We start from the raw sequence: 14,549 nt of genomic DNA on the forward strand, positions 1-14,549 counted from the left end.
ATTTGTCGTGTGCAAACACAGTTGATTCAACACGACATACTATTTGTTCATGACGTCTTGATAGAGTAATTGTTAGGGTAATAAAAAAATGGCTGTGAGCACTATGGGACTTAACTTCTAAGGTCATCAGTCCCCTAGAACTTAGAACTACTTAAACCTAACTAAACTAAGGACATCACACACATCCATGCCCGAGGCAGGATTCGAACCTGCGACCGTAGCGGTCGCGCAGTTCCAGACTGTAGCACCTAGAACCGCTCTCCCACCCCGGTCGGCCTCACCGAAGTGCAACACACAAACAATCATTGTGGTGGGTGTGTGAGGTGGGGGGAAGGGGCAGGGAAGGCTGCATTTTCCTCATCCAGTGCTGGTACTACATGTAAGCTTACTGCGTCTGACTGGCGCAGCACGGGATCACAGTGGCCACAGCATGCACAGGTACCATATTTTTTGGGTGTTAGCAGCAGCCAAAAACAAACCACTGGTATTTTGAAGTCGACCGCCTTCTACCGACTTCAGTGATCCAGAACTAGGCAGTATGGCCTTACAGGCACATGGCTCATCGGAATAGGCTGCACTTTTCTGCTGTGTGCAAGAGAGAGTGCGAATAAATTTCGCATAGCTTGGCAAAACTTGCCCAAGGTAACCAATGCTGCCTGACCTAATAACACAGCCGAATGAGCGCTGTCCTTGGCCACGTGGACATCGCACGCTTACTCCCACTTGTGCACAAGCTGAGAATTTGCAGTGTGTGCATGCACTTCCCTCATCACTATACATTGTGCTTCCTTCCTATTTCTGGCCAGTGCAGTTAACACCATCAACTATAACGAACTTACCAGTTCATTTGCTCGAGTTACTAGTAGGAGCCTACACATACGTAGCTTGGTTGAAATATATTTCATTGTCAGTGCGATTTACACATAGGCTGAATGCGATCATTATTTCATCAGCTACTCATTCACGCAAATTTAGAGTCGCTCAGCTAAACCAATGACCTTCAACGACATTCAGTGTTCGACTATCACTTTAATTTTGGTTATGTGTAAATATACTGTATCATGTTGTTCTGTCTGCAGAGTACATAAATAAAAACTTCCGTATCAGTGAACGGGTGATAAGACAAAAAGGAAAGATACTCCATGTTCGCCGGCCTCTGTGGCCGAGCGTTTCTAGGCGCTTCAGTCCGGAACCGCGCTGCTACTACGATCGCAGGTTCGAATCCTGCCTCGGGCATGGATGTGTGTGATGTCCTTAGGTTAGTTAGGTTTAAGTAGTTCTAAGTCTAGGGGACTGATAACCACAGATGCTAAGTGCCATAGTGCTTAGAGCCATTTTGAACTCTATATTCAGTCACTACAGGCATCAGCATGTAAAAGTTCATCAAATCGAAGAAACTCACTGTTCCTAGAGAGCGCATTTATATTTACATAGCATCAGATATTAAATAAATTATTTCTGTTAATTTCATAAGAAAGGCTCACTTCCTTTTGGAAAATGCGAAGGTGAAAAGAAATTGGATACACCAGAAAGTGAATGCTCTACTCTCTGATTCATTATGGGACATCACTACTAACTACTGTTCACTGAAGCCATTTTATGTTACAGTTTTCTAAAAGCTATTAGCGCCGAAATGTTAAAACTTGACATTTAATTGTAACAAGTTCTAACCAGAACGACGCCATTTTCATGAATCTCCAATGTGCTCTTGTCTTAAAATAGCTTACTTTCATAACACAATCAAAAAATTGAAAAACCAAGATAGAATGTAACAAAACCAGAGAAGGAAAGTTGCTACTCACCATATAGCAGAGACGCTGAGTCGCAATAGGCACAATAAAAAGATTCACACAATTAAAGCTTTCGGCCATTAGGGCCTTTGTCAGCAGTAGACACACACACACACACACACACACACACACACACACACACACACATAAACGCAACCTGCACACATGTCTGAAGTCTCAGAGAGCTGAGACCACACTGCGAACAGCAGCACCAGTGCATGATGGGAGTGGCGACTGGGTGGGGGTGAGGAGGAAACTGGGGTGGGGAGGGGAGGGATAGTATGGTGGGAGTGGCGGACAGTCAAGTGTTTCAGTTTAGATGGAGAGCAGGAGAGAAGGTGAGAAGGTGCGGAGTGGGGAGGGGGTAAGTAGTGGAAAGGAGAGAAATAAAAGAAATTAAAAGACTGTGTGTGGTGGTGAAATGACGGCTGTATAGTGCTGGAATGGGAACAGGGAGGGGGCTGGATGGGTGAGGACAGTGACTAATGAAGGTTGAGGCCAGGAGGGTTAAGGGAACGTAGGAAGTATTGCAGGGTAAGTTCCCACATGTGCAATTCAGAAAAGCTGGTGTTGGTAGGAAGGATCCATATGGCACAGGCTGTGAAGCAGTCATTAAGATGAGGGATATCATGTTTGGCAGCGTGTTCAGCAACAGGGTGGTCCACTTGTTTCTTGGCCACAGTTTGTCGGTGGCCGTTCATGAGGACAGAGAGCTTGTTGGTTGACATGCCTACATAGAATGCAGCACAGAGATTGCAGCTTAACTTGTAAATTACATGACTGGTTTCAAAGTTTAGCCCTGCCTTTGGTGGGAGTAGCTGGACTGGAGTAGCTGGTGGTAGGAGGATGTATGGGACAGGTCTTGCATTTATGTCTGTTACAGGGGTGTGAGCCATGAGGTAAGGGATTGGGAATAGGGGTTTTGTAAGGATGGATGAGCAAATTGTGTAGGTGATGGGAAACGGACACCGCTTACGCGGTTTCGCCACGCGGATGGAATGATCTTTCAGTGAGCCCTCAGCGAGGACGTTGTGAACAAATAGTACACTAGTTGTGATCTGAGGCTTTACTGTCATATATACTGCTTCCTATGCTCTCGGGTGTAATGTCGATCCAGTCGGTGAAGATCCACGGTATTTCGTGGAATAACCGTTCCGCCATCATCAGGTGGTGCTAATGGAATTCTTATCTGCCACGTGCTAGCGGTATTTATGCTTGCCGGTCCAGAGTTCGGTCCTCGCCATGTTTGGTGCCATTTTTAAGGGCCGTTGATTACATTATTGCACACTATACTGCTACTGCAACTGCTGAGTTCTCGCTTTAAAAGATTATCAGCTCTTACACTACACCTGTCGATCGTTCTAGAGGCACATCTGCAATATGTATCGACTTCCGACCCGCGGTGATCTGACTTTGATTCAAGAGAATGGACGATCAAGACACGTGTGGGAGAAAGGGAAAATAGAAAGATGTGTACAGGGGAGAGAAAATAAAATAAGGACGATAATGCTGCACACAGCAGAAGGAAAGCAGATAGCATGTCCGGTTCACATGGTAATCCCCGTGGAGGTTGACCAGGGTGTTGGAGGATGTTGGAACTGAAGTCGTCCGGACATTTATATCTCTGATTAGTGATACTCTTTGTAAGACATAACATATTGTGAACGCTTTTGATATATGTACGTTCGGTGACTGTTAAATAAAGTTTCGTGTTAGACTGCAAATCGCTACTTACTGTTGTGATTTACGACATAAGAATTGCTGTCGAAACCCGGGAGATTTCCACGATTGCTGCTGCGATAACACGGTTTTTAACGTACTTCACGCGGCAATAACACTAGAGGCTCGCGCCAGGCAACAAAGTCTTCCGACGGACACCAGCCAGCGCACACAGTTAAGTTAAACTACATTATCACGCTTCACATTTGGAGTGCAGTTTTTAAGGGCAGTTGTTCACATTAATCTGTTCTATAACTGCTATTACAGTTTCTCAGTTCTCGCTTTAACGGATTGTCAACTCTTACTCTACACCTGCCGATTATTTATGATTGGTGCAGCCATCTTTTGGTTGTTTACCAAACTAGGTTTTATCTTGATCCCCTTAGACAACTGCAATCGCTTCACGATGTCTGACACGGAAAACGCTGATAGCAACCACCAGTTACAACGCTTGAAAAGAGTACAGGTGAGAGCAAGAGCTAATATTACACGTATTTTGAAAGAAGTACACAACTTTAATGACACAACTACCATTGAAGATTATGGATATTTCTAAAAGTGGTTCAAATGGCTCTGAGCACTATGGGACTTAACATCTGAGGCCATCTGTCCCCTAGAACTTAGAACTACTTAAACCTAACTAACCTAAGGACATCACACACATCCATGCCCGAGGCAGGATTCGAACCCGCGACCGTAGCGGTCGCGCGGTTCCGGACTGAAGCGCCTAGAACCGCTCGGCCACGCCAGCCGGCGTAGATGGTGTGCGGCAATTCATATCTACTAGTGTTGGCACGATCAAGTCTAACTGCAGAGCAACTCTATGCAATCTTCATTAGCATTGTAGCTGCACTGAACTCAAGACCAATCTCTCCAGGACACGACGCAGAACCTCTGATACCAGCACACTTTCTGGTTGGTGAAGACCTGTTACATGTGTCCACTGGACCACAGCCTGCCGTCACACACAATCTAATAAAATAGTTTAAACTACTGCAAAAACCGGCAGAAGACTTTGGGCAAAGATAGACAAGGAGTATATCATGTAGCTTAGGAGCTTCCACGAAGTTTGAGGAACATCTGAAAGATGATCTGGCTTTGATTTAAGAGGATAGATGACCAAGACACGTGTGGAGGAAAGAGAAAATAGAAAGACAATAAAATAAGGACGATAATACTGCACACGCCAGAAGCACAGCAGATAGCTGGTCACCCCCCCCCCCCTCCCCCCAAACCCCTCCGCCCCCGGCGCAAGAGGTTGATCAAGGTGGGGAGAATGTTGGGAATTGAAGACATCTGGAAATTTATATCTCTGATCAGTAATACTCTTTGTAATACATAACATGTTGTAAACTATTTTGATATATGTACTTTCTGTGACTGTCAAATAAAGTGACTGCAAATCGCTGCTTACTACTGTGACTTACGACAGTGTTGGTGGCCGAGGGGGGAGGGGGGGGGGGCGTGCAGCTGTGTGATGGGTGGGTGGAATCTCAGTTGCCTTCCTTCCGCCACCCTGCCGCATCTCGCGTCTAGACGTCGCGTTCTACTTTGATGGAGCTTAGTACTGGCTCCCACGCCTTGATTTAGAAGCCGGTGTCCCTATTGTCAGTCACACAGAATTCAATCGCTTCTTTGAAAATGGAGTCCCAATATTTGTCGGTGGTTTGCCATTTGTTCTATTTTCTTGGTAAGGTGGCTGTTTCATTGGCAGAATTAAGATGTTCCAAGAATTTCTATAGTTTTTGGATCCTTGTGGCCAGATGACAAAGGTGTCGTCGACGTAGCGAAAAACCAAACGGGTTTCAGGTGCTCAGTCCTCGAACTACATCATGAACAAATTTTCCCATGGCTACGCCATCAGTCTGCTCATAGTATTGTCCATTGAAAATCAAATAGGTCGACGTCAGAACGTGTCTATAAAGCTGCATCGGCTCAGGGCTGAACTTCTCCTTGATTAGCTTTATGCCGGCCGCGGTGGTCTAGCGGTTCTGGCGCTGCAGTCCGGAACCGCGGGACTGCTAGGGTCGCAGGTTCGAATCCTGCCTCGAGCATGGGTGTGTGTGCTGTCCTTAGGTTAGTTAGGTTTAAGTAGTTCTAAGTTCTAGGGGACTTATGACCTAAGATGTTGAGTTCCATAGTGCTCAGAGCCATTTGAATCATTTGATTAGTTTTATGGACTCTTCCAAGGGAGCAGAGTGAAATGTAAGACTACATCAAAGCTAATCCTGATGTTGCACTTCTGCAGCCTTAACTCCTTCAGCGGCATGCGAAATTCATTTGCTGGTATAGGAGATTTCAACAATCATGCAGACCATTGTATACTTGCTCTTATTGTGAGTGTAGTGTTAAATGCACAGAGGACAAAAAAGACACCACTTCAGCCGAATACAACAACAAACCATTGAACAAGATTGGACCAATTACACGCTCGGTACTAGTGTAACTGTCCTCCCCTTTGGTTCTAATACCTGATCTACGGAATATGAGCAAAAAATTAGACAAACTCTGAAGTTTTCTTCAATTTTGTGTCCAGGTATAAATCTGTCATGATGAACTTCGTTACCTACCTGGTCGATTATGGTCTGTCCAATTAAGCAGAAGAGCCCAGTCTGGTACGTGTAGATGGCAAACGCACACATCATCTTGAAAGTCTTGTCAAACTGAATTTCATCCTGCAACAGCTGAAATTATCTTTTAGTCTTAAATCTTTCAGAAATGTTAAAAAAAGAAAAAGATTTCCATTAGAATGAAAAATGTGCTGTGGAGAAATTTTACAAATAATTATAGAGTGGGATGACGCCTACACTATCGAGTCACATTATTTCGACGCCTCTTAGATCTCACGTGCGAAGGAGGCGCGGATCCGAGTTGGAGGTCACGGTCATTTTCCTAAAAACATTTACATTTTGACATATATCAGTAAACAAATTTCTCAGTCAACTTTGGGAGAAAAGTTAGTAAACTCTTTATTACTGCAGAAGTAATCGCCTTATCTTTTAATATATTTGTCCCACTACAAAACGGTCAGTACCTTAATGGAACCCGCGCGAGGTAGCTGTGCGGTGTAGGCCGCCTTGCCACGGTTCGCGCGGGTACCCCAGTCGGAGGGCATGGGTGTGTGTGTTGTCCTTAGTGTAAGTTAGTTTAAGTTAGATTAAATAGTGTATAAGCCTAGGGACCGATGACCTTAGCAGTTTGGTCCCATAGGAAGTTACCACAAACTTCTATTTTTTTTTCCTTAATGGTAGGAAAAACATTTGCTGTTGTCTACGGAACCATGTTTGTATACAGGCGTCATTTCTTCGTCCGAAGCAAATCGACGTCCGCGAATCTCTACAGGGCTCCAGAAATATGGAAATCGCATTGGAAGACATCGGGGTTGTACGGAGGATGTGTAAGAACTTCCCAGCAAGAAATACAAACATGGTTCCGTAGACAACAGCAAATGTTTTTTCTCTAAGGCATTGACCGTCTTACTTCACAGTGTGGTAAATGCATCAATAGTCATGCCGATTGCTTTTGAAATCATAAACACTTCACTTACTTTTTTTCAATCTGATTCGTTGTCGTTTGACTGCCCTTAAAACTTTTAAATCAAACAAATGAGACATGTACTTCTAAAAGTTTTTGACAAATGATTTTCAAATGATGTTTTTCTCTACATTACAATTCCTTGGAAGTAACGCTAAAGCTATGTTCTAAGCACTGAGGTCATCAAATTATTGTTATTATTATCATATTAAAAACTTCATGTATTTTACTGTCATTTTAATTATTAAAATCCAAGGCACGTTAAAATGGGATTGAAGCCAAGTTATATTTGGGTTGGGATGTGGGGGAGTAAAACTGTTCAACCCCTTTCACCCCCACCCGCACAGGAGCGATCATTGTGTCGCGCCTGGTCAGTAACCCATATTCCATTACGTAATGTGAGTGATGTGAACTGAGTAACAATGGTCACACAGTTAACTAAAGGAAAGGTATTGTAAAGATGTTTTGGAAAAATGCGCGAACGTGTGAAAAAGAAACTTGCACAACTATGCCCCCACCCACACTGATTTATCATTACAGTTCTTGAACAATAACAACACTCACTTAATTCGGCACCGTGCGATTTGTTCTTCTCTTTGTGAAAATTAACCCTGCGCTAAAAAGGATAAAAGACAAATACGCGGGGCAGTATATCTAGTTGAAAACAAATTTGTGGCATCATACTATTTCATTTTGTGTCAGACCTTGTAATGTGGATAGACAGTGGATGATCACCTCATTATCTATGTTCTGCATATTGTTGAGAATAGCGTGGTAGGTTTCGTTAGTCCGTCCGCTAAATGAAGAGGGGAAAATAACTCGTTACGTGGTTGTTCTATTATTGATACATACTGTCTATATGTATAGTATTTGAAATATTTAAACGAGTTTTGTGCAGTGGAAATCAACATATTATTAAACGGTTCATTCGAAGCCGATTCCATGGTAATAAACTGTTCTGCACGAGTAAATATGCCTTTCTCCAATGTCTGCTGGTTCAATATTTCTTAGCACATTATATCATTCAAATAAACAGGTGAGCAGCAATTTTATTCTCTGGTGCAGTGTTCTCTCACCCGTGGACGACAATATGGCGATCACGTCCGGGATGTAGTAACGTTTTGTTGAAGTTGACCAGAACTCCCTAGCACTCCCTTACTCCGGGCGCTGATAACCACGCAGTTGAGCGCCCCACAAACCAAACATCATCACTCCCTTACTTCTTTTTTGCAAGACCCCCGAAAAATATTTCGAAATATCTTTACAAAAATTGCCAATAAGAAAAAAATTGATCTTATGTATTTCCCTTTCACTCAAAGTCTTCATCTTCAGATTAGTTACTGTTGTGGTAAAAGCGTGAAAAAAAATAATAAAAAATACAGTGGTTTCAAAGTGGTTTTAACTGGTGCTACATAGTATGTTTAGATCTTCTATAAAATCGTATTTGAAAAGAATAAACCATGGTGCCGATCAATGCAAATATCAAAACCATTTTCGAACTTTCTGCTGAATACAGAGTGCTACGATGTCGACAATAATGCGCTAGTAAAACTGAGTTGCGTGGGTTTCGTTCATATTTGTTTCTTTCCAATGAGTTCGGAAGTTTATATGCAACGATCTATTGCGTACAGATTTCTGTGACAGTTTTCATGGAATGCATTTCATTGTAACAATGTTCCTTCCTGAAACATGAAAGTGAAGCTATTTTTGTTCAAATTAAATGAAAAAATCCAGTTTTTCCCGTAATTAGTTATGTAGAGATTACATACTAGAAAATGGGATGCGAACACTGGATACTTGATACACTCAGGAAATTGTGCATAGCTCTCTCTTTGTACCACCAAATTTAAGAATTTTTCCTCGTACTTACCACTGCCGTCACGAAGATGTGTAAGCAGATGCAGACCATATTGGATGACAGGAGTATCAGCGTTGAGTGACTCATCACGGTTTCCAACTGGCTTAGACAACTGAAAGCATGAATTATTGAGTAGCATCTCATTTCATCCATTACTTAAAAAAAGAAAAAGGCAGCACGTAACAGGAAACAGGACATTGAGTTCTGTGCGCCAATGTTTTGTTCCCTCGTGACGTGGCGGTATTATTTCCATTCCTAGATATCCGTGTATTCTTGTGGGGACTATCAACGAAGGAATCAATGATTCTGAGTATAAAAAGTGGTCACAAACAGTCTGAAAAGCTTGTAAGACGCTGCAGGGTAGGCTATGATGAGAAACAGTTGTTCATGAAAAAATCTATACATTGCGCCGTTCCTGAATTAATTAGCGTTGAAGTTTGCCAATCAGGCCGTTGCGAGCGCAAATTGAACCGGTTCGCCAGATACAGTTAGTGTCAGTTAGTGTTAGATAGTAACGTACGAGACTGCTCAGCCTTTGGCTCGGGTTCGACTCTTAGTATCGTCAGATGTCCAGTTCTTGTATAGCTCTCTTGTTCAGTTTTAGGAAAGCAAACGAAGAACACATTTGACAACACCGTGTCTAACTGGCCGCTTGAATTTGCGCCCGCAACAATTTGACTGGCTAACATCAGTGCTAATTAATTTGGAAGCGGCCCGACTTACCGAATTTCTTTCTTACAGTTATTTCTGGTTCAAATGGTTCAAATGGCTCTGAGCACTATGGGACTTAACATCTGAGGTCATCAGTCCCCTAGAACTTAGAACTACTTAAACCTAACTAACCTAAGGACATCACACACATCCATGCCCGAGGCAGGATTCGAACCTGCGACCGTAGCGGTCGCGCGGTTCCAGACTGAAGCGCCTAGAACCGCTCGACCACACCGACCGGCAGTTATTTCTTAGCACTATCTACCGTACAACGCCTTTATAAGCTTTCAGACTCTTTCTGACCACCCAGTGCACAAAATAGACTAAGGTAATATGATTTTTAACGACAGTCCTTTGTTAGCGTGAAAATCGTTGTGGAATGGTCACTTGTAACTACAGGCACCACCCGATGGATCAGGAGAAGAATTATTGTCGTTTATCTAGAATGTGGCTGTATACAGATAAGAATTTACAATGTGTACGAACATATCCACACCAATCTCATATGTCTGCGTTTCTTGGATCCTTGTACCTAGATTCCTTTTGAAATGGTAGTACACTCAGGAAAACAAAAAAAGAAAATCAGTCAATATGTCCTGGAACATCCTGAGAAGATCTGTGTCTTGGACTACTTGAAGTACGCCGGCCGCGGTGGTCTAGCGGTTCTAGGCGCTCAGTCCGGAACCGCGCGACTGCTACCGTCGCAGGTTCGACTCCTGCCTCGGGCATGGATGTGTGTGATGTCCTTAGGTTAGTTAGGTTTAAGTAGTTCTAAGTTCTAGGGGACTGATGACTACAGATGTTAAGTCCCATAGTGCTCAGAGCCATTTGAATCATCTACTTGAAGTACAACCACTCCAAATTTCTACAGGGACAGAAAGGCCATTCCGATCAAGTAAACTCATAGAGCAGGCACATGATTGATACGACGAACATTATTAAAGTAGTGGAGCCCCAGCATTTGTCGACGTTCGGTTCTAGTGTTCGCTGCGATACGACGTGATTTACCGAATGTATAATGTCTGTTGATTCATAGTGGATACGGGACAGCGGGAGATCAGATATTTACCAAAGAAAAATCACCAAACAGCCATATATTTTCAGAGGTTATTTTATTTACACGACCAGTTTCGGCTGCTCATTCATGTCATCTTCAGGTCCCTATGCACTCCATATATAGACAAACAGATTTGTCGATGTGTCCATAAACGGAGCCGTTTGTGGAGTACACACTCCCTCAAAAAATTCACAAATCCAGCTATTGACCGCTCCGGTTATGCAAGCAACGATGTATCTAATTCCCTATACAGGGAATGCGTAGGACTTGAAGATGACATTAATGAGGTGCCGAAACTGGTCGAGTGGATAAAATAACTTCTGAAAACATACGGCTGTTTGGTGATTTTTCTTTCGTAAGGATCTGTAATGTGCGAACAAGAAAATGTGATTAGAGACACTGTAATTTCACGACTGTGGGATCACTTCTAAACGATTGAGTTAATCCAGGAAGATCAGAAGCGGGTAGTCCGCGAGTAACTCCAGCTAAAGATGATCGTTACTATGAAAACCGCCCTTTGGACTGGCTGTAGAAACAAAATCAAGTGTCAAGCCTTTCAGTCAAAAAATGATACAGAAATTCAGATTAGAAGCTCGGAGGATAAAGGTGTGTGTTTCAAGAATGCCGCGGCACATTAGTGGCTGAAGTCACTGGGCAGAATAATTTCGTGGCTACGGCACCCAGCAAGCAAATGTGATTTATTTTCTGATGAGTTGTGATTTCAAGTGGAGTCTGGTTTTTGGGGAAAGGGTGCAACGTGAAACAACCGCACACATCTTGTGTCGATAACCCTACTATTAACGTGATTGATGAGTAAGCATCGGTACTGGAGGGCATAACGACTTCTGTATCTATCGGAATGTTTCCACTTTTACTGATGTCATTGGTAAATTTTACCTTTACATGGACGATAACGCTTCTCCCGCTGGATGACTGTTAATTGACACCGTGCCAGTAAATGAAGCGATCTCTCTAATGTCAAATCAGCATGCTCATCGTACTAAAATCCTTCTGACCATGTCTGGCATTCGCTTGAAAGATAAATTTCAATTAGGCAAAAATTTCTCACGACTTTTTCACATGTAAGGATTGCTCTTATTGTCATGAGCCAAAGAAGGCCATGTTCCTGCCCAAAAAATATTCTCTGATATGCTGAGAAAATGTTCTAGAGCACCAAAATAAGTTTATTTCAGTACATTATAGTGTATATGGATATATACAAAGTAGAAGATTTCCTTGTAATTTTTGTTCGCAAATTTCAGTACGTATAACCACTAAAAGCGACAGTTTACAGGTAAACTGTCTATTGGCTTCTGTCTCGGGTTCTTCGGCCGACGTTCGTCTTATGATTTTACTGACGTTTCGCCAGCACGAGTGGCTGGCATTGTCAAAGCTTCACCCTCCATTGCCGGTGGTGAACTGGAGCCGAGCTCGCGGCCGCATCACCTCAAACGAGAAATGCAACATTTGAAAAGTGTTCTGAGGAGCAATGGGTACTCCACAAATTATATTAGAAGTGTAACAGAGCCAAACACTCGGCGAAGTAAGGTATCAGAAAAAGAAATGTCGGGTACGGCTTTTCTGCCATTCATTCCCAGAGTGACGGACAGAATCGTCCGTATATTGCACAAACATGGCGTAAAGACGATTTTCAAATCGACAAGGAAGATCAAAGAGTGTCTTAGATCGGCGAAGGAGAAAAGGGACCCACTTTCAATGTTGGGAATGTACCGTATACCATGCACATGCGGAAAAGTTTATGTCGGAATGACTGGACGATCAATTAACACCAGGATCAGAGAGCATAAGCGACATTGTTGGTTGGGGAAGGTGGAGAAATCGGCCGTGGCAGAGCACGCACTGAATGACACCGACCACGTAATAAAATTCGCCGACACGGAAGTTCTGGCTGTAGAGAAGCGCTATCACACGCGCTTGTTCGGAGAAGCTGTAGAAATACAAAAACACGCGAGCAGTTTCAACAAGAAAGAGGAAAGCCTTAAGGTAGACGGATCCTGGCTTCCTGTACTGCAGCGAACGAGCGTCGTAGGTAGCAAGAGGAGAACCGCACCGGAAATGACCGCGGAGAAGCCCTCGGACGTTGGCGCGCCAGGTACATATAGTCTGCGGCCGCGAGCTCGGCTCCCGTTCACCACCGGCAATGAAGGGTGAAGCTTTGACAATGCCAGCCACTCGTGCTGGCGAAACGTCAGTAAAATCATTAGATGAACGTCGGCCGAAGAACCCGAGACAGAAGCCAATCGGCAGTTTGTCAACAAGTGGCCACGAAAGCCTTAACAATTTTGTAGTTTACAGGTACTTAAGTATACATCGTACGGAACTAGTTCCTAACAGTCGTTTGGTTTCGTAACGAACACATTAGCTCACTTTCTACCACTTACTTGTAAGTCATTTTCAGCCAGGTGTTGGGATACTTTTGATCAGAGTGTATGTGTGAGTGACTAAAGTAAATGGTAGTAAGGTTACTGGAATGTTGCTATAACGAAGAAAACTGCAATTTTCGGTTGAAGATTTAACATTATTATCGATGGTAATTAACAATAACTAATGACAGATTTCGAAATATCTCAGAAGCTATTTTCATTCAGGAACAAAGAGAACGGAAGGGCGATCTTTCAGCGAGAAAATTTTCAGTGTAAAACAAATAACAGAAAAAAGAAGGAAAGTGTTTGTGACAACAAACTGCATTAACTCATTAGTATAACTATACTCTTGGAGGAACTGATTTTTCTTAGTAGTCAGTATGAATCCATGCCCATGACTGGAACTGGATATCAATAAAAGTTTTGCGACCCCAAAGTTGAGTTTTTTCTTAGGAAATAGCTAAATTACCATGACGTTATATCGCTGCTCAAGGGAAACACTTCCACTGCTGTTAACGATAAAGTTAAGATTGATGAATACCTAAAAGAAAAGTACAGAAATGCCTCTAAGTTGTGGATTTGTAAGTCTGTATGTATTTTGTGTGTGAACCGATGTCTGGAATTTTTGACTCTGAAGACAAAGGTGTACCCGACAGCAGGCGATACCATTTAACATTTGTCCGTCAATCAGTGTGGCTGTCAAACGTTTCGAATAACTGAGAAACACGTATAAATTATGCAAGAACTTTTTATTCTGATGATTGAGTGCCAGTTTGGGAATATCACAATAGCGGAAGTAGAGAAAACTTTACTCACCCTATTACTGTTTGGTGGTGCTTTATATTGCTGACGAGATGACTGTACATCTCATCCTCTGCTGTATCTGTGTGAAGTTCAATGTATCCGAGTCTACCACTGGCTTCGTCCTTTTTCCTCTGCGGCGACGCGTCGATTTTGCCGTCCTCCGCTCGCCTTACTTCGGATGGGCCCACTTCCCGGTTGTAGATGGCAGCTACGTTATCGTTGAGGACCTCCAGTTCGGCAGCCAACTGCAGCATCAGGATCTGGAAGGACGTGTCTAGGAAGACGGTTCCCTGGACGACGGCCCAGATGCAGAAGACCTGGACGAGGTAGACGATGTGGTAGGTGGGCGTGGCGCGCATGTCCAGCGGCAGCCACACGGGTACGGGGAAGTCCCGCGCTCCCGACGAGGCCCCCAGCAGCGGCGCCACCGACCACAGGCTCGTGCAGAACACCGTCGACACCTGGCCAACACCAGCACCAGCACACCTGTGGTCTCCAACAGTCTGAACAGATATCACAGCTGCACTTTGCTAATAACACCTAATCGTAGCTTGGGACATGATGCTGTGATTCGTTTTCAAAGTTGTTCTTGAAGTATAATGAAACCCCAGACCCACTCACACTCCCCAGTCTCTCTTAACGAACCTTCAACACCTTGCTCTCCAAGATAATAAAAGCCATGCATCCATTCC

The 14,549-nt window shown here is 43.4% G+C and overlaps 1 protein-coding gene across 1 annotated transcript in view; it reads right to left on the reverse strand.

Moving 5' to 3' along the window:
* LOC126151376 (odorant receptor 43a-like) overlaps nucleotides 1-14,235 on the reverse strand; it is a 29,031-nt gene extending 14,796 nt beyond the window's left edge. The window contains exons 1-3 of the mRNA XM_049915940.1: nucleotides 13,870-14,235; nucleotides 8,914-9,013; nucleotides 6,080-6,193 (exon numbers count right to left, since the gene is read on the reverse strand). Of these exons, the coding sequence (XP_049771897.1) occupies nucleotides 6,080-6,193; nucleotides 8,914-9,013; nucleotides 13,870-14,216 (561 nt within the window). The 5' untranslated portion in view covers nucleotides 14,217-14,235. The remainder of the gene's footprint in view (nucleotides 1-6,079; nucleotides 6,194-8,913; nucleotides 9,014-13,869) is intronic.
* Nucleotides 14,236-14,549: the final 314 nt, after the last annotated feature.

The sequence above is a fragment of the Schistocerca cancellata genome, chromosome 1, assembly GCF_023864275.1.
Source record: "Schistocerca cancellata isolate TAMUIC-IGC-003103 chromosome 1, iqSchCanc2.1, whole genome shotgun sequence".
NCBI classification, from domain to species: Eukaryota; Metazoa; Arthropoda; class Insecta; order Orthoptera; family Acrididae; genus Schistocerca; species Schistocerca cancellata.